Below are 27315 nucleotides of genomic sequence, written 5' to 3' on the forward strand. Positions count from 1 at the left end.
AGGAGAGTGAGGACGAGGGGGGATGGACGCACGTCTGCGCGCGCAAAGCCGGTGCTCTTTGCTAGTGGAGTTTCTTATTTTTGCTTTTTTCTGTGTCCCGGCTGACACAGAGGCTGGCTGGAAGCATATTTTTATCGGTGCCTTAGAAAGCGAGAAATTATGGTTATTTGATCGTTGCGGACATTGTTTTCAAAGAGCGCTTGTTGGCACGATCAGACATTAAAAAAAAAAAAAAAAAAAACGCGAATTCGCTGCTCGAAGGCAGAGGCAAGCGAGAGGTATTTTGAAGGACTTGAGGCGGCACCTCTTGATGCCTCTGTCCATGTTGTTCACAGAATGAAGGGTCCAGCCATCTCATTGAGAATTGATACGCGTGTGCACAGTGACGAGTGCTCCGGGCGCTGGTTGGGGAGCTTCCTTTCCATTTGTGACTGCTCACTTGAAAGGGGCCTATTCAACTCTTTGGGGACCCGGTTTAGGCGATGCTACCGGTGCCGTGGTGCCTGCTTTCGGCGCGTTTAGGACGCGTTTCCTACAAAAGCACAAAGCATGCCGCCTTACCCTTTGGTTCCTGCTGACAGCGGTCAGGTGAAGTTCGATGCTGCGGCACTGACATCCGAAATCAATGACCCATCTACCTTTAACGATAAGTGGTTTCTTAACGACCTAGGTCACTGACGAGAAGCCGAAGCATGCCATGTTTCCTCTCTCCACAAGACAAAGAGCGAGGAAATGCCTGATGACTTTCCATGCAGGCGGGGACATCTCTCCACGGAAACCATTATTTTCTTCCACATCTACACTGTGCAATTCCTAGTTCGGTTATCTCCTCTAGCGAATGCGCAGTTTTGAGCTCCCGAAGCAGGATCGCGTATAAGGGTAGATCGAACGATAGACGTATGTGTTTTTCCTTTATAAGCGCCAAGTGATGGCATTAATGACGTATATCTGTTTCTTGAGGCAGACTTGGTTCCGTGATGGCTGCTGTGGCACCGCCAGTTACAAATAGAGGTGCGAGATACGAGTGGTACGAGATACCTGAAATCAAAAAGCCGACAACCATTCCGTTACCGTTTCCACACAAGTTTTGCGAAAAAGCACGCCGTCACTTTTTCATTCCAGTATTTTTTTATTTTTTTTTCCCCCTTTCTTGGAGTGCGACGGCTGCCAGAACGCGGCCGGAGGAGGAGAGAAATAACTGGGCGTGCACGCGCTAACAATGCTGGAAAGCAGCGGGGAGCAGATGACAGCATGCTTTTCAATGCGGCGGAGAGCAGATGACGCGGCCGCGTTGCGCGGAGGTTTTGACGGGGTCTCCATGGAGGGCGCTGACGCACAGAGCGGCGCAGTGCCTCCTGGCCCAGGTTTTCTCCCCTATTGCTGTGCAGCATCTTGGCGTGCGGCCAATGAGCTGCAAATGTGACTGCCAAAACGGAGGGACGCGGCACAGACTAACACTTTTTTTTTTTTTAATTCTCGGTGGCACAGGTTGAGGGTAGGTTCATTATGCGAGCGGGTCAGTTACGCGGCTAATACTGTATCATTGTTCATGATCACAAGCGGCCTCTTAAGCCGATTTGTGTATATCGAATTATCGATATATCTTTTGCCATTCTTTTGCCGAGCTATCTCTCTCCCTCTGCACGCGCTACGCATGTGCCAAGCCAGCTCGGCCCGTTTTCAGACAGACGTCGGACGCTCTCTCCAGCGTGTGTTGCAAACCCTCTGCGCGTGGCAGCTGACGTGGCTATGGCGCCTGCGGACGTTAAGAAGCGGCAGATTTTTTTTTTTTTTTCTTTCTCTTTTTTTTTTTTTTTTTGTGAGAGTCATCCATTCTTATTGTTGTGCTGTACGCGCGGCGTAGCGTAAGATATGTCGGCTGCGGACATTAAAAAGCGACAGGTTTTTTTTTTTTTTTTCTTTTTTGTGTGGGAGTCGTTTATCCTTGCATGTATGAGTATGAATCAACGAAAGCACGCGGTCAGCTGCGATCATGCCGCCCGCCCTAAGCGCGGTGTTATAAATCGAACCAGGCTTGTGCAATCAAGCCATCACGGGCCCTCTGCCAAGTTCGCTCCCCGTTATCGCTACGCAGCATCTTGGCACACTGCCAAGAAATGAGCTGTGGATGAGACCACCGAAACGGAGCGGCGTGCGCCATCGACATGCAAGCGAAAATGCTCGCCATTTCTGCCGCGGCGACACAAAAACCTTGTTTTGAGCTGCCGCTGTGGCTCGAGCGGCGAGAGGGACGCAGTTCCAACAAGTTGGAAGTTTTTCGCTCCGTCGCTGAGATCGCTCAGTCGCTTGCATGTGAGCGAGCTGGCCTTAAGGCTTTTTTTTCCCCAAATTCTCGGGTGCAAAAGTGTAGGGGGGGTTCATTATGCGAGTGATTTTTTTACGCGACAAATACGGTATCGTTTTTTCGCATCGTAAGTGCCATCACAAGCCAATTTCTGTATATCGAATTATCGATATATCGAATTATTTCGCGATCCCCTTCGAGTTCGATATATCCGGGTTCAGCTGTATATCCGGGTTTGACTGTATGTTTCCTCATCACATGAGAGAAGGCTGACGGCAAAAAATGATTTTTGCCATGCAGTTTTCATGTCGGATGTAGGCAGGCACTGCCCAGGTTTTCATCAAGCAAATTTACTATGGTAGTAATTATTTCTGGCAGCTTTTTTTTTGGAGCTACTTTGTTAATTCAGGCCTTCAGATAATTTGGTGGGAACATTGTGCTAGGAAAACGTGTCGCCTTGTATATGGAATGCCTTGGAACCTTAAGTGCACCGGAACCTTCTGCCTTATTCCTGAAAGGGCAAACACTTGGGTCCCGTACTAGGGACCCCACCTAGTATTTGTAAGGGCTGGATCTTCAAAGATCCGGCTTATGCATACCTCCACCACTTTTGAATAAATAAACGTTTTTCACCACCACCACCACCAATTCTGGGGGGTTTTCGAGCATTTTGAGTACATTTGCAGCACATCCTTTGCAGTGGCATCTTTCTGGTGTAAAAATCTGCTTTCAAAATATCAAGTAAGGGTATTTTAAAAGAACAAAAACTGGGAAGCCAAAATGGAAAGTAGGCTTCAGCCGACCTATGACGTCACTACTGATCAATATACAACCCCGGGTATGGCCACAAATTCTATTTTGTGCATGTTGACGAGCTAAACTGGCGACTTTAAGTTACAGCTGGGGTCTTTATCTGAAATGACCAAGAGAAGCTCAAACTTTTGTCCTGCAGCAGAAGTGGAGCAAAAGTGAACAAATGCATTCAGTGACGTAAATGCTGAGCCATGTAGCATTATCTTGAAGCATTCATTTAGCAAACACGCAGACTCTTTGCTCAAAAAGCATCAGAAAGAAGCAAGGAACAGATATCGAAATAAACAGCTACGTATCTCATGGTGCGACTGCAGGCGGTAGGGTGAAGTGACGGCGGCTCCGGCTCTTGGTCGGTGTGGACAGTGAGGCATCATGCTGTTTTTATGTGATGTGATTTAGGCTACGCAGGCCTACATTCCTCCTAGCTAGCCCTTTAGAGGCGTGTAACTCGCCCGCATGCGGTGCACAAATAATACCATGGCAGGTTCAGAGACTTCCTGGCACAATGAAGAGGAGGCTCCAGGTGATTGAAATGAGTTTATTCTACAAGGGCCTACAGAAGTTTTCAGAATGAGGAAAACAGTGAAATATTTGTTCTAATTTTTGTGTTTTGTATACTTTTGGTGGCACCTGTATAATAGTATTTATAGTGTGTACAAACATGGCGGCTGCTTAAGTTCACTGATGTCATTCTTCAGGAAAGCGTCTCAGCCGTGCGGCCATCCTAGCTGACTACAGGCCACTAACACAAATAAAAGGGACACCAAGTGTTGGCATCCGCATACTGTAGCAAAGCTGAAGCTAATTCGGCAAGTGCATGGTTAAAACGGTCTGCTGCTGGCTGAGGTCGGCCATGTGAACAGCTTTGAGATCTCTGTGCTATCCCTCACTTACTTGGCTTTTTTGAGACTTAGTTTCACTCTGCCGGCTAAATTTGATGGCCTTTTGAAAAGCACCGGTATGTGCATCATGTGTACGAGTGCAGTTGTAGCGGTAATCTGTGGGTCAAAACTTTTTTGGACCTACATGACCAGGATTGTTTCTTTTCTATATTTCTGATGTCGTAGCACAGTCTGGTGCTGAGAAACCAAAACCAAAATTGTATAGAATAAATAAGTCTGTAATAAATTATTTACTGCACGCATATGTAGATCTCAGCATGTGTGTCATGGCTACTGGAGAAAAAATTGGCAGTAAACACTTTAGCTACTCATTTAAAAGTATGACGCAGCAGCGTTAAAGGCTCTTGTAAATTCTTGTTTGCGTGCATATCTCTATTTAGCATAAATTTGTAAGCTACCACATTATGTGTTAGATGACCGACGTAGATATAAAGCCCTGCTTAGCCAAGCTGTACAAATGTGCCGATATGGCCTAGGAGGAGTATGTCAGAATGCAAGGTTGTCAGAGGGTGTGATTTCCCTCGCCTTCCCACTGAAAGGAGAAGCCCAAATTGGCAGCTCTGCCAAATCGACCGTGCCATGGGGTCATATGACACCCCACAACCATACGTCCAGTCAGTGCCCAGTCATATGAACTGCCAGAGCCATGCCCGTGATTTTTCTATAATGCATTTGACAATGCAGGCGGCGGATTTTCTGAAGAACGAGTCCTTTAAAGGCTGACTGTAATGAATTTTTACTTTTGGCTTCAATACCCGTTAAAATAATCGGTGAGTCCTAAATCTAATCCTAACAGAGTTGTATGCTCCTTAGAAAAGTAGTTTTGTCGTTGCAAGCGTTTTAAAAGCTCTGTAGCAGGCAATATATGTACCTGGCGGCATGTCGCGGAATCTAAAAACTTTATAGATATGATGCAGGAACGGGTGCTCGAGAATTGCTCTCAAGCAGAGCCCGTTGGGGATGAACAGTGTGCAGTAAAAAACTGGAAGCTAATATGTGGCTTGAAGGTCCTAGGTTTGTTACTATGGGGAAGTTGTTATAATATCCACTATGATTACTATGCCAAAACGCCATGTAGCGGTTGGGGGAATGAATGCACATTGCGTGCACAGAAAACATGGGGCAAAGCAGATAGTAAACGATTGTCATTCGTTTGCAGAGCTGCAGTTCATTAGATCGACGTTCGCATCACTCACAATACCCGAATATAACGAGTGCTCACCCACTGAAGGTTCTACAAGCAGCAGAAAGCAGGCAAAATGCCACAACTGTAGTGCCCGAGAGTCTGATTGTGCCCCTTTCTCTGTCATTTTTGGCTCATAGTAATGGCTGACCTTTTTTTTCAGTTTTGTTTTAAAAAATGGTGGTTTTCACGTGATTCCTGAAACACTGGCCTGAATTATGAGTGTCATATTTTGTTTTTAGAGATCACTCTTGACAGATTATGAGAAACTGCTCCTTTTAGGGAGTGAAAAATTTCATTGCAGTTGGCGTATAAGGGGGCGCACCAGTGCGAGCACCCATATAAAGTAATACAGTGAAAGCTCGTTAATTCGAACCTTGATCATTCGAATTTTCGGATAATTCGAACTACACTACTTGGTCCGGCCAAGCTCCATAAAGATCTGTGTATAAAAAAGCCCGTTAATTCGAACGCGAGTCGGTTCCGCTACGGATAATTCGAACTACGCGCCGCTGCGTCTAGGCGGCTTGGCGCACATTGCACGGCAAAAAAAAAAAAAAAGTGAAAAAACATCTCCGCGATTGGTAGGCATAATTAAAGGCTGCGCACGTCCAAAACGGGGACAGAAGATGGAACCAGGTAAAGCTATGGAAGAGTGGGTAAAACTTAAATGGCACCATGACTGGCGTGGCGTGGCAGCTGGCCGGCAGCGTTGGAGAGAGGGGACGGCGGCCGCGGCAAGGTCAGTGCATGGCCGCGCAGCGGCGGCTGCCTGCTCTCTCTTCTGCGCAACCTTCGTAGCTCGCAACTAAATACTCGTTAATTCCAACCCTGTTAATTTGGAAATAGGGATGAGTGCTGTCGGCGCGGTTCCAGCCAACGCCCATAAAAGGCTGCGATCTCGGACAGGCACTATGGGTTAAACTTTTTTTTTTCGATAGCCATCTATCCTTCCACCCATCAGTCGTCAACGGAAGCACGCACGCGAGTCAGCCCGCGATCATGACGCCGGCTTTTAGCACTGTTCGTTCCGATGATTAGAGTGGCAGTATAGGACACCGCCCACCCCAGCATGAGCGAACTTACTGAAAAGGAGGCTTGCACAACTGGACAAGCGCTGGCACTTTGCCAAGCTCGCTTTCCTCCCCCCTGCCGGAGCTAAAGTCAAAAGATAAACAGGCGCAGCATCTTGGCGCACTGCTAAGAAATGTGTTGTGGACCGGAGCACGAAACGAAACGGGGGACGCGCTAACGACTGACGCATTTATTATCTTTTTTTTTTTTTTTTTTTTTTTTTTTTTTTTTTTTTTTTTCAGATTCGTAGGCACGAACGGGGCTGGGTGGGTTTATTATGCGAGCGAGTTCGTTACGCGACTAAATACTGTACATTTACCGTAATACAAATGGTTTTGGTCAGTTTTTTCGAGGCCATTCGATAATTCGAACATCGGATAATTCGAACTTTTTTCCCGGTCCCGTGATGTTCGAATTAACGAGCTTTTACTGTACATGCACATCTTCAGAAGCTCTAGCGTACCCAAATTGGTTGTATTTAAGTTGTGCAAAGAAATGTTGCTAGTAATTTTTTAAACTTTTATTTCTTTTTTTTTTTCTTTTTTTTTTTTTTGCAAAGCAGAGGTAAATGTTGAGAAAAATCGTATCTTTATTTATGTTGCTTTTTCTATCGAAATTTCATCGGCAACATTTCTTCTGTTTTTCTTTATTTTAAGACACAATCTTCATTCGTATTGAGCGGATGCTTTGTGCTTTACAGGCTCTGGAAGTGTAATGTATATTTTCAGCACACATATAAATTTCGTGCAAAGTTTAACTTGTATGACATGGCTCCACCTGGTGGCCAGCTGTTATGATGATTACTACACTCGACCAATAACCTTGTGTTTGGTTGTGTATGTGCGTGCAGTGTTTTCCAGATCTAAATGGGCTTGAATGAACCGAAGGTTTTTATGTTCGCTTGAACTGTTTTGTTGTTCCTTTCTCCCCTTTCATCACCGTGCATGTTCCAAATGGCTGAGAAGAAATGGCACTTGAGGTTAATAGACACAGACATTGTACCCTTATTGTACGTTGGCGTACCTTATCTTCAGAAAGGTGGTGGTGCATTTTGTGTGCCCCGACTCCGATTTTGATAACCGCATTTCATGTATACACTGGTGTCTCGAGAGGACAGTTTGAAGTAAAGGCGTAGAAGCAATGCTGTAAATGGGGTGAGATGTCAAAAGCAGAACAAAAAACTAGACTATACCACAGCAAATCTTCCCTTTTGAAGACTTGTCGTCTGCACGGGTAACAATATCCAACTGTGAGAGAGCATGAGAGAGAGAAGCCTTGGCAGCATTCTTGCCCAACAAATCAGCGGGGAACTTTTCGTTCGTCACTGTGGACAAGATGCACTGCGCTTGAACCGACGTGAAATGAGTGCGCACTTTGCTGCATTGTGGCAGTAAGATGCAACAGCCAAAGAATTGCCGTGTTAGCCAAACGCCTATTGCTAAAATACACTATCGAGAACGCACATGCTGCCTAAGCAGAGCCTTCAGCAGAAGTGCGCTTTTTGCATTCCTGTCATATATAATGAGAATAACAGCATGGTGCTTGAGATCCGACATACACATACACACATGAAACACATTCACAAAACAAATGCATTTAGCTCTGCACATCTCTTCGCACTGTTCTGGTGCTGATAGGAAGCCAGCTGGTTCACCCATTGTTAAATCCTCGCTGTCGTAGCGCATTGCCCTCATTCACAAGAGTACTAATACGCTAGTGCACGTGCGCAGAACGCTGACGCCGAAAGGGTGTGGCTAGGTGTGATTATTCTCCATTTGTGCCGACCCTATTCTAAATCTGCCTACTGTCGTCTTCTTAAAAATGTGGCTGCTGATAACGTCCTATTGTCCAGGAACCGTCTCACACTAAACAGTGGAATAGAATTTACCTCCTTTTGATGGTATGTAAGTGCTGCCGTCTGTAGACACAAAAAGTTAAATCTGAGTTTTTTTGGAGCTGGTGAGCCCTTTTAATGCTATTGCGTTAATATGCAACGTTTGAAACAGTGTATGAAAAATTAGTTATCTTCACCCCTTTAAAGGGCATGTAAGGCTGAAGGGTCAACTTTTTAATTGTTGCACCAATTCCTATAAAATTTTCAGGGATGGCCTGCGTTCCTCTTATTAAAATATGTTCAGTTTCATCACGTTAGCACCAGTAGAAAGAAATGTAGCTGTCATAATGAGTAATTAGATGTGTCAACTTGGGGAAAATATCATTTCCAAAATAATGAAGATGCACTAACCTTTTGGGCTTAGATAACTTCTAGGTAGTTGATAAGGCCAATTGCGGATTCCTTATGACATATTGTGTAAACACCAGAGTACTTTAAACACGCACTTCATTTTTTTGTTGCCATTGTATGTCACATATTTTATATAATAGTTAGGAATCCAGAAAGTACCTTATCTTGCAGCAGTCCTTGGCAAAAGAGTTCGGAAATAGTTTTCCTAACGTCATTTGTGTTCTTGTAAAAAGTGTCAACTGAGATAAATCAGTTCAGATTTCAGAACATGCTGTTAGAAGTTTGGGCCCTAAATTACTTTATCAAAGTCGTCTGGTGCATACGTTGGGCTGTCCTTTTCAACACGACACTGCTCTGTGCTTCCAGTTGCCTTTTTTTTTTTTTAGCTTTTCAGTTGTCCAGTGACCTTGTCTGGGCTCCATATTTTATCTCTAGCTTGTCGAGCACTTTGGTTAGTCAGGCTCCCAGTGCTGCGAAAACAGTGTACTAAGGTTACATGCTGCGTTATAGTCAATCCAAGCTTCTATTTCGGTTTAGCAGCCATTTCCCTGTTGCCATGGCCCCAAATTGGCCTTTCTTTCTCTTCTTATTTTTAGTTGTCTGCTGTATTTCGACAGCAGCTCTCTTTTTGGCCAGAGAGCATGAAAAACAAGCATTCTGACCTGGGGGATACAATCCGTGTTCAGTTTCTTGTCCGCTATATGGCTGCGTCTTAAATCCGCGTTCATAGGCACTTTTGGTGTTGCGCACACCATCTAGCAAAAAAAAATTAATTTTAATTTTGCTACGCACAGATGACGACCGAACTTAGTGAGAAATTTCTTTATTGCATGCACTGTCCAAAACAACAAAAATTTAAAAACACGTTTTTCTTTGGTTAAAATTATTATTTTAGCTCTGCATCCCCCCTAAAGCTGCCGATGAATGTTGGAAAAGGCAGAAGCTTGAAATGACTTCACCTACATCATTCAGTTCAACACCATGAGAAAAGTGGTTTGGGCTAAGGCTTAAGGATTGTTTGATGTCAACAGAAATATTTATTGACATTTGAGGGGCAAAGCTCTAGCTTGTACAGGCATTGTAGTATATCTTTAAAGGCATGGACGATGACTTATTTTTTTTTTTTTTTTTGTCTGGTTCAGTAAAATCAGTTCTTAATTTCTCGACAATACTTCTTTGTCATACAACTGCAAAATGCAGTACCACATTGGGTTGTCTACGGTTTTTTGAAAGGACTGTGCATACCTGCCAGTCTTCCCGAATTGCCTCGGCGACTGCTAAATTTCTTTAAATTTAATTAAACTGAATTAAACTTTAACCAGCCACTTGCTTGTTATTTCCCAAATTTTGGCTTTGGCATGTTGAGAGGTTTGGCATTGAAAAGTCCTTGAGTTTCTTTTAAAATGGAACCTGTATGAGCCCTGTTTTCAATTTTTTAGAGTTTCCTTAGTGACTTGCCACGTTGGAATAATGATACCAGCATTCCTTCAGAATAGTCTGTCAGTGCACTACTCCCCCCCTCCCCCCCCCCCCCCCCTTTTTTTTTTCGTTATTTCTTTTGTGCCCTTTTTGTGACTGCAAAGCATTTCAGACTGCCGGAAACCATGTAGCTGAATCAGATTTCGCAATGGCTTGAGTATGTGCATGCAAAATGCAAAATTCTGGTTTTAGGGAAATGTGGTAAATATAATCTCATTCCAGTTGCAGGTGAAACAAGAACTCTGCTTTGCACAGCAAAAGCATTGCTGATCACCTACTTCTTCAATATGTACCGTAAAAACCCGCATATAAGCATTATAATATAGGGTTTTTCCTCCAATTTATCATGTCAGATTTCCGCTTCGTATTACATGGGGATTCATGCAAATCTCAGTCTAAATTCGCATTTCATTATTAATCAGTGCGATTAGAATTGGGCTTCCAGCGAAAGAAGTTGCTAAGCAATGGCATCGGCTGACTTTCAATGGTTTCCCCATGCTGACTCCACCATCCTTGCTACCACGGTGCCCCCCCAACGCGCACACAACCGGAAGGAGATCGATCGCACCTCACACAATATAGGGATGGCAAAAGGATCACTCAGCACGCTGCATGAGTCTCTCACGGGCCTCTGCAGCCACGCTGGCCAAGCCCTACAGTCGAGTCACAACGCTTCACTAATATTCCCAAGGAGCATGTCGGTCACACTTTAGAGAAATGTGGTATACCGAACACGTTTAAAGGTACCGAAGAAAAATTTCTAATGAAAGAGGTTTCCAGCAAGCTGCTATCGGCAGACGATACATGTACCCGACAATGCTTGCGAAAACCCTGAATCTAGGCTGGACGTGCACGCCGCGCACCTGTGTGTGGTGCTGATGTGAACAGGCATGAGTGCAACGCATGATGGCTAGCGACTCGTGCGCTGCTGTCCCGCGTTTGAGCTAGAAGCAGCCTGCTGGTTTCGAACAACTGGAGGGCCATGTGGTTTCTGCAATTTCCGGGGCGAATGTGAGCTGCTCTTCTCGCAATGTGTAAATTGCTTCGACTAAGTATGTGGGTGCGAGAAGAACAGCGAACCAGCACCGGCACTTGAGGGTTCGTGGCACTATTCGATACCTTTTTGTTGGATGTGAAAGCACGAAGCCCGTGCGCCTTGCGGGGCAACCGCGAAAGGTGCAAAATAAATACTTTGGCTATCTTTCTTTGCTGCATAATACATGGATGAAAACTTAATTTTTTTTTTTTCGTTTTTGCTATCCCGCAATTGCACTTGATATTATATGGGGGCTCGTATTATGCGCAGGTATTTATGGTAAGTACATTTTGATTAGTTGCTTAGTATTGACCAACACAAGTGTGAAAGTGATCACGTATATATGCACACAGTTTTGTGGTCCTTTCAATGTTAGCAGGAACAGTGTGACCCAATTTGCCAGTCCTTGAATGACAGGAGGCTGAATAATAATTTGTAGAGAATGTATACTGAACTTGTTACATTTGAGAGGCTGTCCCACTAGCTGCGTGTCTTCTATGTTGATGTGTTGGGTTTTCATTTGTCTTGTTGTTTTGGCTCAAAACAAAAACTGCAGGATCTGCGTGTGATCAACCGCTTGGTCTCGAGCGGTGACAGTGTGAGCAAGCGCATATTGCATGAAGATGACAACTTGGAGGATGAATCCCCTGCTACAAAAAGGTGCTTCTACAAGAAAATTCAGACGGTAATGAAGGAGCGCCAGGACGTCTGTGGCGGGGGCAGCAGCTCGGACAACTGAAGGGAGGGGATGGGGAGGTTACGCTTTCCATCATTATATTTAAGACACTTTCATTGTCCAGTTTCTGGTGGGCTGTCATCCTCATATGTGCTGTCATGCGCTGTTTGTTTTATTTACATTTGGGGTCATTCTATTGCACAAGGCTACAGCAAGTGTGATGCAAGCCCTACAAAAATGCTTCAACCTTTTTGTCATGACTTCTTTCTGGACAAAAGCTGAGCCAGTTGTGTGTTTTATGGTGGAAACTTAAGATATAAAGCAAACCCTGTTGCCTGGAACATTATGGTATGCCAGTGTGGGTGGAGTGCACCATCATTTACTCTGTATACGCACAGAATAGCTCATTACACCAATGTGCAACAGTTTTGTTCACATTTATTAGTTTTTAAATTTTCATGGTCACTGTGTGCACGCTCATAATACCTTTTATTTTCTTTTTAGTTTGTGTTGCTGTTGCAGTCTTTATTGTGGTTATTAGTCTCCAAGAGCTTGAACCACAGAGAAGCGTAACAATAGGAATGTGTTGTCCACATTTAGGGTTTTAAGTTTTATTGTTTTAGTCTAGCATGTCAGATAACAAGAATTTTAAGTTGGTGTTTGCCTTTTTTTTTTCTGGTTACATACAGTGGTTACACTTTTTTTCTGGTTTCATAGCCTTCTTAAGCGATCATTTTGTTTTATCATGGCATAGCAAATGGAATGAGGACATCACATGAGTGCTACTTTCAGGATTTTATTTTACCATCACTGGAGCCTGTGTTGTTATACCTGTACTGTTGTTATGCCTGTACTGTTTGAGACAAAAGCGTCCACGTCAGTACTAATCTAAAGAGGTCACTGTACCACCCAGTGGCTTTCCAGAATCATGGTGGTCCATTTTTTTAATTTGATATGAGGCAGTATACCACATAGTCTGCAGCAGTGCAGTGCTTTCAAAATGAACATAAAAAATGTTGCATATCTGAGTAGGACATCGTTGGAGGTACTAGTGTCCACAAAATAAAGCGAAGCACGAGTTTGGGGGGAAAAGCGCTCTCCTTCTTCCGGGCTGCTGATGAGGCAAACACTGAAGCTGAACATCCGGATGACCCACGCATCCAAGCTGCGTGCCGTGCATTCCATTTTATTTTAGGGACACTAGTACCTTATCAGAGTAGTGGCAGACACTGGGAGGATGTCTTGTGAATCATCCTAATTGTTTCATGCTCATTGTCTTACACTTGCAGTGAATATTGATTGCAGCTGGACATTCTATACCTGTAATGGGAATTTGTGTTTGCGTACATAGGTGGCTGTAACAGTCTGTTTTGTTTTTAGCATAAGAATAGCTCTGCACTGTTTATTTCTCCTGTTCCTCCTCCTTATTGTTATATGTATCTGAAATGTTCAATTTCTTGAAGCTGGAGTTCAATGCAGATATGTTTTGAGTGTTAATATTTGCATGGTTGGCCGTATTGTGTTAGACGTCGCACTGGGACACTGCGTTTCACTTGTTTTTATGAAGCAAAGCCTCATTTTTTGTGTTGTCATATAGAGTTGTGTAAAAATAAAAAGCCTGTGCTTTTTTTTTTTTTGTATGTGTGCATGTATGTATGTACTTCTCAGCGTGGCTGTTGTGCACTGTTTTGCTGTACTGTATTGGAGTCCTGTGCCTGATTGTTTAGCAGGTTTACATTCTTTCGTGCTGCTGTAGAAAATGCAGCTCAGTTTTTAGTATGAAGTAGTATTTGAAGTGTTGCTTAAATGACGGTATTGATTTAGGCAACCAGGAAAGCAGCATGTTCCAAGCTCACCTTGAACCTGGAATGGTTGTATGTGTGTTGATTTCTTTCTATTTTCTTTTCTTTTTTTTCTTTTTTTCAGGTTGCCCATAAATAGTTCTCATATTTTTAGTGAGATGTATCATTTGCATCTTATGTCCTGGTGTTTTGTCTGATGTCCTGTTTCTATTATCGTGTGCTTAGTTTGACTGTGGTGTAGCTTGTTTTCTTTGACTTGCATGGCTGCAGTCACAGTGAGTGAACAGAAACCAGTTGAGTGGTGGCTGAAGCAGTTTGTTGCATTGAGGTGTTGAATTTAATTCTTTTCCTGGTTGGGGGGGGGGGGGGGTTGCCTTGACTGCTGAAGGTCCCTATGCACGCAGTGATTGAATTGACTATAATAGGCGCTGCCTTTTGGACAAAGCCAAAGTTCCCAGGCTTAATTTCTGTAGTGTATAACAGTTCTTGATGTCCTCACTTTTGTTGGCCTTGCTTGTCTTATTGTGACTGTACTGCCTGCCTATTTATGGAGGCAATGTAGCTGTTCATAGTTCCATGTTGGGAGGTTTAGAGGAGACTCCTGCTGACTTAAGAGAAAATAAAGCCGTTGTGACCTGCTGCTGCTGCTACTGCTGCTGTGCCATCTTGAAGTGCCTGCAATGCTTTTGAAGTGATTCAGGGGTGGGCCTTTTGTGGAAATCTGGAAAATATGCCTTGACAGAGGTAGTCGCTAGGAATGAAGCATTCCTGCTAGCTGTGGTCACATTCCCACAAAACTCTCATTCCTCTGCAGCTCTGTCCTTTCATCCAAATTGCTGCTGTTCATTTGTATTTTTCATTGGGGTAATTGTACTGGTTACACCAGTTTTAATGCATGTGTGTGTACATATATATATGCATACATACACCCATATATAGTACTAATATAACCCATTTTGTTTTGTGACTGGCTACTTTGGCCTTAATGTGCCAGGCATGTTCCCTATCCAGTTGTGCTGATTTTGTCATTAGATTAGACTGCCAAACATTTTCATTGGCATTATTTCCTTGAAAAGTTGTTGAAAGTGATAAAAATAAAAGGCAGTGTTTTAACTGAATGACCATGTCTCGGTGATCTTTTGTTGCTTTTCTTCCTTGTAGTGACGTCATCCTTTTGCCAAATGCTCCAAACCAGAAAAGCTGTGCCATTCCGCCGAAAATTAGCAAGAATGCGCCAAACTGCTGCATATTGGCTTCTCGGTGTCGGCAATTCAGGGTTCATTGAAGCCCATTTATAAGCTATAATGAACGAACATGACTGTCTCGTGGCAGCGCGGACTATGCGCACAGTGCTGAAACCCATGGAGACAGCACTTGCGGTTAATTTGAGGGGCTTTACTCTCAGTGAATAGGCAATGCCACGAGTGGGCGCCGGAAGATATATTCCGGGAGTGTCGCGGCCGCCTAGCGCCCTGTGAAAGTAATTGGGGTCGGAGCTTCGAAATGGTGGCGCTTGAGCTAGCTGGAGTGATGTAGCGATGAATAAACAATGCGGGAGTTACAATGAGGCAGAAGACAGATGCGCGGATAAACCTTTATTTCGAAGCTGAAAACGCGAGAAGCAAGGAGCCAGCAAAAGGGCGTACAAGGAAAGGCGGTACAAAAGAGCCAAAGGGAGCAGATAAACAATGCAATGAAGGAAGAGCAATGCACATTTGTGGCGAACATATGAGGTACAACTTCATTACAAATCAAGCCCAAACGCTTTGGCCAAGCGGGACTGGCTGGAGCACATTCCTCCATATATCCTAGGTAAGCGAAAAAAAATTACGGGGTCGTAGTTGGTGGCGAACAGAATATGAATGAATGGAGCGGTAGCTGAAAAGGCAGCAGTTGCTAACAATGACCAATGAATGCTTCCAGGCATGCATTGTTTCGTTTTGATTTCATTTAAATTTCTAGGTATGGGGGGACATGGATGGTGTAAGTAGAATACAACGTAAAGAAAACAGCGTTTGCTAACAATGACCAATGAATGCTTCCCGGCATGCATTGTTTTATTTTGATTTCATTTAAATTTCTAGGTTTTGGGGGACATGGAATATATAAGTAGGATACAACTTAAAGAAAACTGCACTTGCTAACAATGGCCAATGAATGTCTTCCAACATGCATTGTTTTGTTTTGATTTCATAAAATTTCTAGGTTTGGGGGGGGGGGGGGGGACATGGATGGTATAAGTAGGATACAACGTTTTTAGATTAGGTCAGTTGGGAAAGAGCGCGCCCGCGCCATGTAGACGGAGCGGGCCCCTCGCGTATCCCGCACAGCGGCGGCGCTGCTGTGGCGTTAGGAGAGTTAGGAGTAGTTAGGAGTGCCCCTTCTGATGTCGTCTGCTACGTCTCCGTGTTGAACGATGGAAGCAAGAAGCCTGCGCATCAACGTTAAGGCCTTGAAGCAGCTGGGGTCAGCTGGCTAAATGTTATTTACGCACAGAAATTAATTTCGTGGTAGTACACAGGAAAAACAATGCCTAAACTAGGCAACGGCTGACTTAAACAAGCTTGAACCGACTGTTGGGCGTGCAGACGCTTTCCACGCTCCCCTCCAGCGCGGCCCTCCTAACACAAACCTTGTTAGTGATGACTTTGCATTGTGGCATCTGGTAGGACACGTCCCTACATCAGTAGAGTATATTCCGATAAGCGGCTGTGTTTTTCAACTGGCCCGCGGTTCCAACAAACTCAAATTTAGCGCATGCGTTTATTTACAAAGCCGACTACGACGTAAAAGGGTATCGTTAATCGCCTTTCACGTTTGCGGCTACCCGTTTTATGCTATATGGCGCTGCGGTGATATGAATTAGGTCAGTAAACTTGTCTCAGTGCTGGGATGTTTATAACTTTACACCGTATTTACTCTACAGATGCCTCACGTGCGCCGACCTCTTGGCTTTTTGAGTTATTCTGAGCAACTTGGAAAAAGGCTTCTAATTGTAGAAAAGGAATGACTCGCGGTTAAGTGAAATACAAAGCACGGCTCAATACATAACCATCATAACGTATCTTTATTTACATGCATGCTAATTTATGTCGCGTGGATGTATTTAGTTGTCCAAAAGGCCAGTCTACATCAACTTCACCTTCTTTCTCACGGAAGCAATTGTGCCACAAGCAGTCAGCTGTTTGCAAGCATCCTTTGCTGCAAAGTGCATTCGCAGGACTACATAGTATTGCAGAAGGTCTGCAGTCAGAGTGTCCCTGTGAGTGCAGCACCCAACATCTAGCACACCACAGCCTTTCAGTGAATCTAGAATATCCCAGAAAGTGTCCACACAGAGGCTGTTTTCTTGCAGTAGGGTCGATATCTTGTTTTCAACACTTCTAAACATGTTGAACAGCTCCCATGAAGGATATTTAAGGCTTCCTTCCTTGAACTCTCTTTCAAGAGTTATAAAAGCTTCTGGGCATTGCGTACGTGATGACTGGATTTCGCTGATGCAGGCAGCACACTTCTCATGCTTCAAAAAGGAGTGTACAAGATAGCCACACAGGTAGTATACAACGCAGTCTTGTGCATCTCGCATGCTGTATCCATGATCTGGAGCAGTGCTGTCCTTTGGCAGAACACCCTTTGAAGGACTGCAGAGCTTCTGCAGCTTTGATTTTATCATATCCTTGAGCTGTTCATGTGTTGCCAGCCGTTCCTTCTTCCTTGCCTTCATGGTGTCTTGGACAGCAGCAAGCACGAGTGTTGGCTCTGCCACGACGTTGCCAATGACGCAAGTCTTTAGGATACTACTTGAAGAAACCAGCCATTGCTAACAATGACCAATGAATGCTTCCCGGCATGCATTGTTTTGTTTTGATTTAATATACATTTCTAGGTTTAGGGGGGACATGGATGATATAAGTAGGATACAACTTAAAGAAAACAGCAGTGTTGCTAACAACGTCCAATGAATGCTTCCTGGCATGCATTGTTTTGTTTTTATTTCATTTAAATTTCTAGGTTTGGGGGAGGGACATGGATGGTATAAGTAGGATACAACTTAAAGAAAACAGCAGTTGCTAACAATGACCAATGAATGCTTCCCGGCATTCATTGTTTTGTTGTGATTTCATTTAAATTTCTAGGTTTGGGGGGGGGGGGGACATGGATGCTGTAAGTAGGATACAAATTAAAGAAAACAGCAGATGCTAACTGTGGTAGACGTAGCCGGTATAACAAGCAAAATGTTTATTTAAACATCAAGTAATGGCGCCCGTTTTCGCTCTGCTTGGCGCGGTCGCCCATGCCGGGGTCTCCCGGTGGTCCGCCTGGTTAGCTTGCCGCTTGGGGCGCTGTCGTCAGTGGCGTCCACAACACCCCCATTTCTTGAAAGGTTTGATCTGACAGGTCCAGGCGTTCTGGTCGCTAACAAACACGTCCACTTCTTGTGGTGCTCGTGTCCTGCGGTTGCAGGTGTCTTGCTGTACATCTTGCTTGTCCTCTGTCGGTTTGTAGAACGTAGGACCTTGGTTCTGATGTTGGCCGTGTTACCACGCCGTGTGATGCAGCTCCAGCGAGGATGCGCACCGCTGTGCCTGGTGGTAAGCGCTTTCGGCTCCGTACCATGTGCCGGGTGTAGTATGATCGTTTTGCACGAGCTCTGTAGGCTTCATTATTTTGTCTGAATTCGCTGTCGTCCCACTTCGGGGCTAGCAGCTTCGAAGTGGTTGGTACTGTGGTGTTCAGACAACGACCCATTAAGAGTTCTCTTGGTGAAAACCCTTCCACGCTGGGTGTGGCCCTGTAAGCAAGCAGCGCTTCGTGTATGTTGGAAGACTTCCTCAAAAGCTGCTTTGCTGTCTGCACGGCCCTCTCAGCCATACCGTTTCTCTGCGGGTAGTAAGGGCTTGAGGTTGTGTGTGAGGCTCCCCAGTGATGCACTAATTCTTTGAACTCTGTGGAAGTGAACTGCGGCCCGTTGTCTGTGCGTATTGTCCGTGGAACACCGTACCGTGCAAACGTTGTCTCCAAGACTAGGGCTATGTTTTTTGTAGTTGTCCTCGGCAGCTGTTCTAGCTCAAAAAATCGGGAGTAGTAGCCTACTACTACAACATACTCTTTCCCCTTCAGCGTGAAGAAATCCATGCCGACTGTGTCCCAAGGGTGTGCTGGCAATGGGGTTAGAAGCAGGGGTTCTGTTTCTGGCTTTCTGTGCTCTCTGCAAGTTGGATACTTTTCCACGTAGTCTTGAATGTGCTTGCCTACGCCAGGCCACCATATGCATTCTCTTGCCCTCTCTCGGCACCTCGTTGTGCCCATGTGGCCTGCATGGAGTTTTTCCAGAACCTCTACTCTGATGTCTGGCGGGATGATTATTCTGTCGCCTTTGAATTGCAGACCACCAACGAGCAAAATCTCACTAGCCACCTCGACGTACCTTTTCAGGTCAAGTGACAGCCCATGCACAGTTGGCCATGATGTAGTGCAGAAGGTAGCCACCCTGGAAAGTGTTTCATCTGACTGGATGCTTGCCCTGATTCTGTCCAGCATTTGGTTTGAAGCAGGGAGCTGTTCAAGTGCTAATTCTTCAAACTCGCGCACTGCACTCTCGAGAGTTCTTACTTTGTCTGCTGGTTTTCCAGATGCCTTCCGGGACAGAAGGTCAGCTGTGTACAGCTTTTTGCCGGGAGTGTGAGACATGGTGTAGTCGTACTCTCCAAAAGGCGCATCCTGAAACGTTGAAGGCGAGGACTCAGCTCGTCAAGTCGTTTAGTCATCAGCAGTGGTATTAACGGCTTGTGGTCCGTTTCCACGTGAAAGGTTGATCCCAGCAGGTATTTGCGGAAATGTTCGCAAGCTTATGTGATTGCCAGTGCCTCCTTTTCGATTTGGGCATATCTTTGCTCTGTATCCGTAAGGGGGTCTGATGCATATGCCACAGGTAGGAGCTTTTCGTGCGACTACTGTAGAAATACAGCCCCAAGACCGTATGAGGAAGTATCCACAGACACTGTGTGAGGCAACTGAGCATCGTAGTGAGTGAAAAAGCTTTCTTGAGTTTGTGAAAACTCTGCTGCTGAGCTGGGCCCAAGTGCCAGTCGGCGGCTTGGTGGAGCAAGTCTCTGAGAGGCTTCGTAAAGTCTGCTAACTCTGGAAGAAATTTCGCTAGGTGGTTTGCAGAGCCCAACAAAGACCTGACTTCTGACACATCACATGGTGGGTCGAGCTGGACTATGGCCCTGACCTTTCCCGGGTCGGCGCTGACTCCTGTTGAGTTTACGACGTGTCCTAAGAATGTTACTTCCGTTTGTCGAAAGGAGTACTTGTCGATGTTGAGGGTAACACCTGCATCTTTCAGCTTCCTCAGCACCAGCAGTAGGTTGATGTCATGTTCCTCAGTTGTCTTCTCTGAGACAATGATGTCACCTTGTAGACAATTCACACCATTTAGTCCTTCGAGCACACGAAGCATTTCTCGTTGGTAGAACTCTGGCGCTGTGGAGATTCCGAAGGGAAGCCTCAGGAACTGGAACCTGCCAACTGGTGTGATGAAGGATGTGTATTCACTCAGCATCCTTTTTGACTTTGATGCGGTACTCAGCCTTCATGACTCTAAGCCCTGACGTTAGCTTTGGGTATGACGCCAAGAAGTTGGGGACATCAGTTGATTGTGCGAGGGTTTCGTCTAGCTCAAGAGGGCGCTGTAGAATCCCGAGTGATTCTATAGCTGGTCGACTGAGCAGCGGTTCTTTTAGTCCTTTGATGATGAAGCTGCTTCTTGGACTTCAGTGTTGCGCCAGGCGAATGTTGAATCGATGTAGCCAACCGTGGCTATCGCTGTCTGGCCTGGGCCTATCAACGGCTGTTGCATTGACTTGGTGGGTCCCATGGTGGTTCTGTCATACTGGTCGTGTGCGATTGCAGTCACATCCGCGCCGGTGTCGACCTTGAAGGTAAAAGGCAAGTTGTTCACGGTAGCAGTAATCCTCCACGGCGTGTTCACTCCCACTTTGATTTCGCCTAGATATAGCTCTCAGAGAACTTTTGGTCGTTGTCGGATACTCGAGGTCTCGTCCTTCGGCTTAGACATGCAGACGCGGGCGTAGTGGCCTTTTTTCCCACACTGGTTGCACGTCTTGTCTATTGCGGGACACTGTGTCTTCGTGTGGTCACGCACACCACCACACCACTTGCAGCGTTTGTCTCCCGTCTTGTCTGTACGTTGAGGGCGCGACTTGAAAGGAACCTTCGCTTCGTTCCGGCGAGTTTGGACGTTTGTCTGGCCGCGAACTTCTCCCATGTCGAAAGCTGGCTGTTCGATGGAGCGAATTTCCTTGTGTAGTCGACACAGTCGTCAAAAACAAAACAACGGAACAGATTTATTGTCCCTTCGTTTACAACACTTGCTCGCATGGCGTACAGAACACACTGCCCGAAAAGGGTCCGTTTCGATGGCGGCACGGTCCACTCGGTCCCTCTCAGTACACCCTCTCCCACCAGATAGATGTCCGGAGTCGGAATGGCCGAGTAACCCGAGAGCCACTTCGCAGCGCGGAGCAGAGCACCCCCCCGTCGAGTCCGAGGCGGGACGGCCCGGAGAGGGTCTGCGCGGATTCCGTCCGTGGGCCGAAAGTGCGTGCGTCTCTGGTCGACAACATTCGGCCATCATTTTCTTTTCAACCGCCCTCAGTTGGAATGGGGTCTTGCGTTTTCTCTTTTTTTTTTTTTCTTACTCGTAGGCCGCTTGGCCCTCGTCGCTTTCGGTGTCTTTTGAAGAGGAATCGTCGCTGGCCGCGGTTCCCAATGTGAAGTGCCTCATCCGGTCCGCCGCCACGACGCCTTTGTAGAATCGCCGAGTACGCTGTACTTCGGGGAAGTCTTGCACTAATTGTATCGGTCGTTGGGAAGCGTTTCCACGACCATGTACGGTTCCCTGTACTTTGGACACAGCTTGCGCGACTCTCCCATTGAAACTGGCTCCCTCTCGATCAACACTATGTCGCCTGGTTGGTAGCTGGGCGCTGTCTTTCGTCGCTTGTTGAAGCTGTCTTTCTGTTTCTTCTGGTCCTGACAAATATTGTCAATTGCAGTCTCCCGCAGCTTAAGTAGGCTGGCGTCAAGCTCCAGTGTGATATGGCGTCATCAACTGGATCTCCTGTCACGTTTCGTGGGTGAAAGTTGAAAAGCAGACTGAATGGCGTCGCTTTCGTAGCTCAATTTACGGTGTTGTTGATTCCCCATTGCACCTACGTTAGGGTTTCGTCCCAGCCCTTTCCGTCGCCTCGTTTTGATAGACTGGCAATGGCGGGCGTTATCATTCGGTTGTACCTCTCGACCTGCCCGTTGGCCCTAGGCGTGCACGTTGCGTTCTTCACGTGTATTATGTTGAGTGACTTGCAGTACTTCTCGAACTGTCGGCTGGTGTAAGCGGTTCCCTGGTCGGTGATCAGTCTTCATGGAGCCCCGAAAGTGGCAACAAAGTCTCGGAGAAAACCCTTTGCATAGCTTGACGCGGTGCTTCTCACATCGCGATAGGTCACAAACTTCGTAAAGCCATCCACTGCCACAATTACGTGCGTATTGCCGCTAGTGCTGCGGATAAATGGGCCCAAGTGATCCATATGGATCATATCGAATGGCACGGCCACTTTTTCGATGCTGTGCAGCCTTCCCGGCTTTTTTCCGGAAGGAGCTTTTCGATACAGACATTCCAAGCAGCATGAGATGTGCCGTTTTACGTAACGTCACATCCTTGGGAACCAATATTTGCTTTCTAGCAAGGCCATAGTTTTGTCAACTGCGAAGTGTCCCACATCGTCGTGACACCGTCTCACAATTTGTCAACGTGCCGCTCGTGGCACCACCCATAACAAGCGCTCCTCACCGTTGTTGGATGATCTCCTGACAAGCACGCCTTCTACCAGGGCATACTCCTTTCTTATGCGGTGCGCTTCTTTCGTCTTCGACGATCCCTTCAGGGTGTCTGCGATTGACTGCAACGTAGAGTCCGTTTTCTGTGCTAGCGTCAACCAGTCGTCGTCAGTGAGCTCCGTTACAGACATTAATGCCTCTTGCAACGTCAGTCTCTTCAGCTTCCGAGGCAGGCGCCCTGCTGAGGGCATCAACATGGCTCACTGAAGCTCCCGGTCGGTGTTCTACATCAAACGTGTATTCTTGCAGCTTCAGGTACCACCTGCCCACACGTGGCACCACATCCCGCTTTGACAAGGCAGTCCTGAGAGAGTTGCAGTCTGTAACAACGATGAACTCGGTTCCGTACAGGTATGGCCTCTTCTCAATAGTCCATACAACCGCTAACGCCTCAAGTTCGTACGAGTGGTACCGTTCCTCGTCTCTCGTAGTGCTACGGCTGACATACATAACGGGATGCATTTTACTGTCCGCTTGCTGCTGCAATAGCACTCCCCCGAGACCAACCTTGCACGCATCGGTGTGCACTTCCGTCTTCGCTCCATGTGCGTAAAGTGCCAGCGTTGGCTTACTCATTAGGTGTCTTTGTAGTTCCCTAAATGCAGCCTCTTGGTCATCATTCCAGCACCAGCACTGTCCGTTACAAAGCAGGGTCGTAAGTGGTTTTGCTATCGTAGCGAATCCGGCCACAAACCGTCTGAAATAGCTGCAAAGGCCCAGGAAACGTCGGAGATCGTGGATGTTTGCCGGTGTAGGAAAATTAGCGATGCCTTTCAACTTGAGTCTGCCGGGGTTGATGCCCGAAGCCAAAATCTCGTAACCCAAGTAGCTGATTTTCTCTTGGAAGAACGAGCACTTTTTCAAGCGCAACGTTAGGCCGGCAGCTCGCAGGACTTCAAGTACCTGTGTCAAGTTGTCTAATCCCTCTTCAAATGAAGCCGAGGGAATCAGCAAGTCATCCATGTACGCCATGACTTTTGTGGGTCTTAGCGGTCAGAGCACCGTATTTATCATGCCCTGGAACACGCTCGGTGCGTTGACAAGTCCGAATGGCATGCGGGTGAATTCGTAATGACCGTCTGGAGTGACGAACGCCGTCTTCTCTCGGCTCTCTTCATTGATAGGCACCTGATAATAACCGCACGCAATGTCTAGGCTCGTGAAAAGTCGTTTGTCGTGGAGCCTGTCAAGTTGGTCGTCAATTAATGGCAGCGGATACCTATCCTTCTTGGTTATTTTGTTGAGGGCTCGGAAGTCTACGCAAAGCCGTTTCTCACCGCTCACTTTTGTTACAAGTAGGATAGGGCTCGCGTAGGCAGAGTTAGAGTCCGTAACCACTCCAGCCTCTTTCAGTTCGTCGATCATAGTTCGCACAGCCTGCCTTTCCGAGTGCGCTAGGCGGTAGGGGCGGTACGTTACTGGAGTGTCCGTGGTCACCTCAATCTTAATTTCAGTTGCGCGTGTGCAGCCGATTTCCGATAGGCATGTTGCAAAGCAGTCGCGGTACTCATTAATCAGCGCGACGAGTGACTCCTTTTGCGTGTTAGAAATTGACGATCCGACCATTACATCATCTCCCAAGATTGCTTTTGTCGGCTTTCTTTCATTGCAGTTTACAAGAATGGAAGGTTCCGGATATTCTTCTTCCATGCACAAGATTCTCCTTGCGATTTTCTGGTTTTGCGCGATGATCAGCGGAGACTCTGAGACATTCGCTACAGGTAGGCATAGCTCGCACCCTTCGTTTTCCCTCAGCACACAGCTCGGTATACGTATTGGCCGCGTGGTTCGTGCAGCTTTCCGTGGACGAAGATGTCACTGTAGGTAACGTCACTGTCCAGTGCAACGAAGCTGACGTAATTTGGAGGTATGACAACAGCCTCCTTTGCCCACAAGTTCATTCGGTGCGGTGGTAGGGCTGGTAGCTAAGTTGGCCAGAGTCCCGTCTTCATCCTCCGACTCGCCATGCTCTTCGAAAATGCGCACTGTATTTTTGCGGCGCACCGCCGTTATGTGCGGCTGCTCGCTAAAGGGTTGCCCGACAAGCAGTGGGGCAGCCTGTACATTGTCTCGGACAATGTGGATCTGGACGTCGGCTGTAGCCTGGTCCACCGTCAATTTCGCTGCAAAACTGCCCAATGGCGTCGTTTTTCCCTATCCGTATCCACTGATCGTAAAGGGACGGCTTAGAGGTTCATATGAGAATTTCAACTTTTTCGCTTCGCTCTCTTGCATCGTTATTCATTGGCTTCCCATGTCGACGTATGCCTTAATCTGCTTCCCGTTTACGTTGGCACTTATGAAGTACTTCTGATTTGGCACCATGTTGCCCACTGTATTGTTGCTCTCTTGCGCAAGGATTGCTGGTTTCGTCCCGTAGCTAGTTGTCGAGCCTTTCTTTGAATAGCAATCCTTGGTCTCGTGGCCCGATTTTCCACAATTTGCGCATCGCGGTTTACGTTGAGGTTTTGGGCATGCTACCGAAAAATGTCCGTATGAAGAGCAATTAAAACAAAGTGGCTCGCCTTTTTCGTTATATTTTCCGTCCGGATGCATTTGCCGATTCGCCTCCGGTGCGAAGTGGACGCTGAGCAGTAGCCGCTACGCAGTCGTTGCCCTCTTGGACGCGGTGTGAACGTCGAGCATCCAACGGCCGATAGAGCGTCTCGGGTCCCGTCTGCTTCATGATGTCCGTTCTGCCGCAGAGCCGTTTCATGCACTGGAGCAACTCATCTGAGCTTGTGTAGTCTCGAACGCTGAGGGTTCGCACCAGATCTTCGTCGTTGAGTCTAGTGATGATGACGTACTCGATACAAGCCGCTTCACCGATGTTGCAGCGCCTTGCTTTGGCCAGCTTGTCGTAGAAGTACGCTTCGACACTTTCGTGGCGCTCCTTCTTTCTCGATTCCATGTCTCGGAATGTGCGTTGAAAACTGGATGCCGAAGGAAACGCCCTCTTCATTTCAGCTTTCCAGTCGACCCAAGTTCGCTGGACATCTGTGAGCCCATCATACCACGTTTTTGTGACGCCCTGGAGCTTCGTAAGGGCGAAGCAAGTGGTCTGCTGGTCGCTCCAACTGTAGGCTGCAGCCAGATTGTCCACTTGTTGAGCCACGTCTCGACCGTTGGCTGATCGTGCAAAGATGGGTCGAATATTGGCACCAGTTGCGCGCTCGCCGTCGCCAATCGTCCATCCGCGACGCCCGATGCACCTGCCGACGGGTGGTGTGGTGGCGATTGAGCCGATTGCATTAGCTGGCCCTACTCCCTGCAATGCCTCTTGTACCGCCGTCTGGATCGCAGCCTGCATCAGCGCCTAGAAGTCGAAGGCACTGGGAACGGGCACTGCTTCGTTGGGGCTGTCCATGTCGTGACTGCTTGCCGTTGCAGCGTTCATGTATCCCCTTTCGACGTTGGGCTGCGTCTCGTCTTCGTTCTGTGCGCTGTCGTCGTTCGTCGAGTGAGCCGGTTGTGCTACCTCGCCCTCGAGTCCTTCATTCGTTGTCTTCAAACGTAGCATCATCGTGGCTTTTCGTGGTCGAATAACTTCAGGGGCACTCGTTGAGGAAGGTAGCTGGTTGCAACCCCACTTCTGAGAAAAGTCCTGTAGCCGACGCAGTCGTCAAAAACAAAACAACGGAACAGATTTATTGTCCCTTCGTTTACAACACTCGCTCGCACGGCGTACAGAACACACTGCCCGAAAAGGGTCCGTTTCGATGGCGGCATGGTCCACTCGGTCCCTCTCAGTACACCCTCTCCCACCAGATGCCCGGGGTCGGAATGGCCGAGTAACCCGAGAGCCACTTCGCAGCGCGGAGCAGAGCACCCCTGTAGAGTCCGAGGCGGGACCCCGGAGAGGGTTTGCGCAAATTCCGTCCGTGGGCCTAAAGTGCGTGCGTCTCTGGTCGACAACACTTGTGTTGAAGTTTCGCGCTCTCTGAATTGCGGGCAGCTGTGATTGCTTTTTCGAGAGTGAGTTCTGCGTCAAGCTGTAGCTCTCGCTGAGTTTTAAGTCTCGCAAGCCGACCACGAGCCTGTCCCGAATCAGTATAGTCTTTTAGAGTTCCGTAATCGCATTTTTCGGCCATCTTGAACAGTTTAGTCGCAAATGCATCGACGTTTTCATGCTGCTCTTGTTTCCGAGAGTTAAATCGCGCTCTCTCATAGATGACATTCTTTCGAGGTAGGAAATGCTTTTCAAAAACATGGAGTTTCAAAAGCACTCGCCACGGCGGAGCATGATGCCATCTGTTGGTCTGTCCGTTTCAAAGCCGCGAGCACGTCCTCCGCTTCTTCTCCCATGGCGTAGAGTAATGCGTTGATTTGCGTCGTCTCGTCCTGTCCTGTCAGACCGGAGATGAGTCGGTAGCGTTCCCACCTGCGGTGCCATCGTGTCCACTCTTCAGGCTTGCGGAAATCGAGCTTTGTCGGCAGTTCCACGGCGAGCGGGTTGAACGTCATTCTCGGAGTGCCAAAAAGAAGCTAGCCGCCGAGGAGGAGGCCAAGAAGCTGCAACAGGTCCGCTTTAGTCGTCGCGATGGGCGTAGTGAGTCCCACAACCGGTCCCAGAGCCGTACAAGAACCAGTTCCTCTTCGTTCCCGCGACTGCAGCCGCCGTCGTCAGAGACGATAATGGAGGGCTCTCGACCAAAGCAACAGCCGCAGCAGCAGCAGCAGCGGAAACCGCCGCAGACACCATCAGAAGGAGTGAGTAGTGATTCTCAGGACTCAGCTGAGGTTCAGGCTCTAAAAAAACAGAATCAGTTGTTACAGGCGCAAGTTAAGGCACTGCAGGAACAAATCATTGCGATAGGAAAAATTTCACAGCCAATGGAGACCGAAATGCCGGTAGCGGAGGCACCGCAGAAGGAACAG

The 27315-nt window shown here is 47.0% G+C and overlaps 1 protein-coding gene across 3 annotated transcripts in view; it reads left to right on the top strand.

Annotated features, from left to right (window-relative positions):
- The window catches only part of LOC146205275 (retinoblastoma-like protein 2), a 114047-nt gene extending 100411 nt beyond the window's left edge, over positions 1–13636 (top strand). For all 3 annotated transcript variants that reach the window (XM_084589934.1, XM_084589936.1, XM_084589935.1), the window contains one exon: positions 11594–13636. In XM_084589934.1, coding sequence (XP_084446060.1) covers positions 11594–11776 — 183 coding nt within the window. In that variant the 3' untranslated portion in view covers positions 11777–13636. The remainder of the gene's footprint in view (positions 1–11593) is intronic.
- The last annotated feature ends 13679 nt before the right edge of the window (positions 13637–27315 follow it).

The sequence above is a fragment of the Amblyomma maculatum genome, chromosome 1 (genome assembly GCF_055883805.1).
Source record: "Amblyomma maculatum isolate TAMU_Amacu chromosome 1, ASM5588380v1, whole genome shotgun sequence".
NCBI lineage: Eukaryota > Metazoa > Arthropoda > Arachnida > Ixodida > Ixodidae > Amblyomma > Amblyomma maculatum.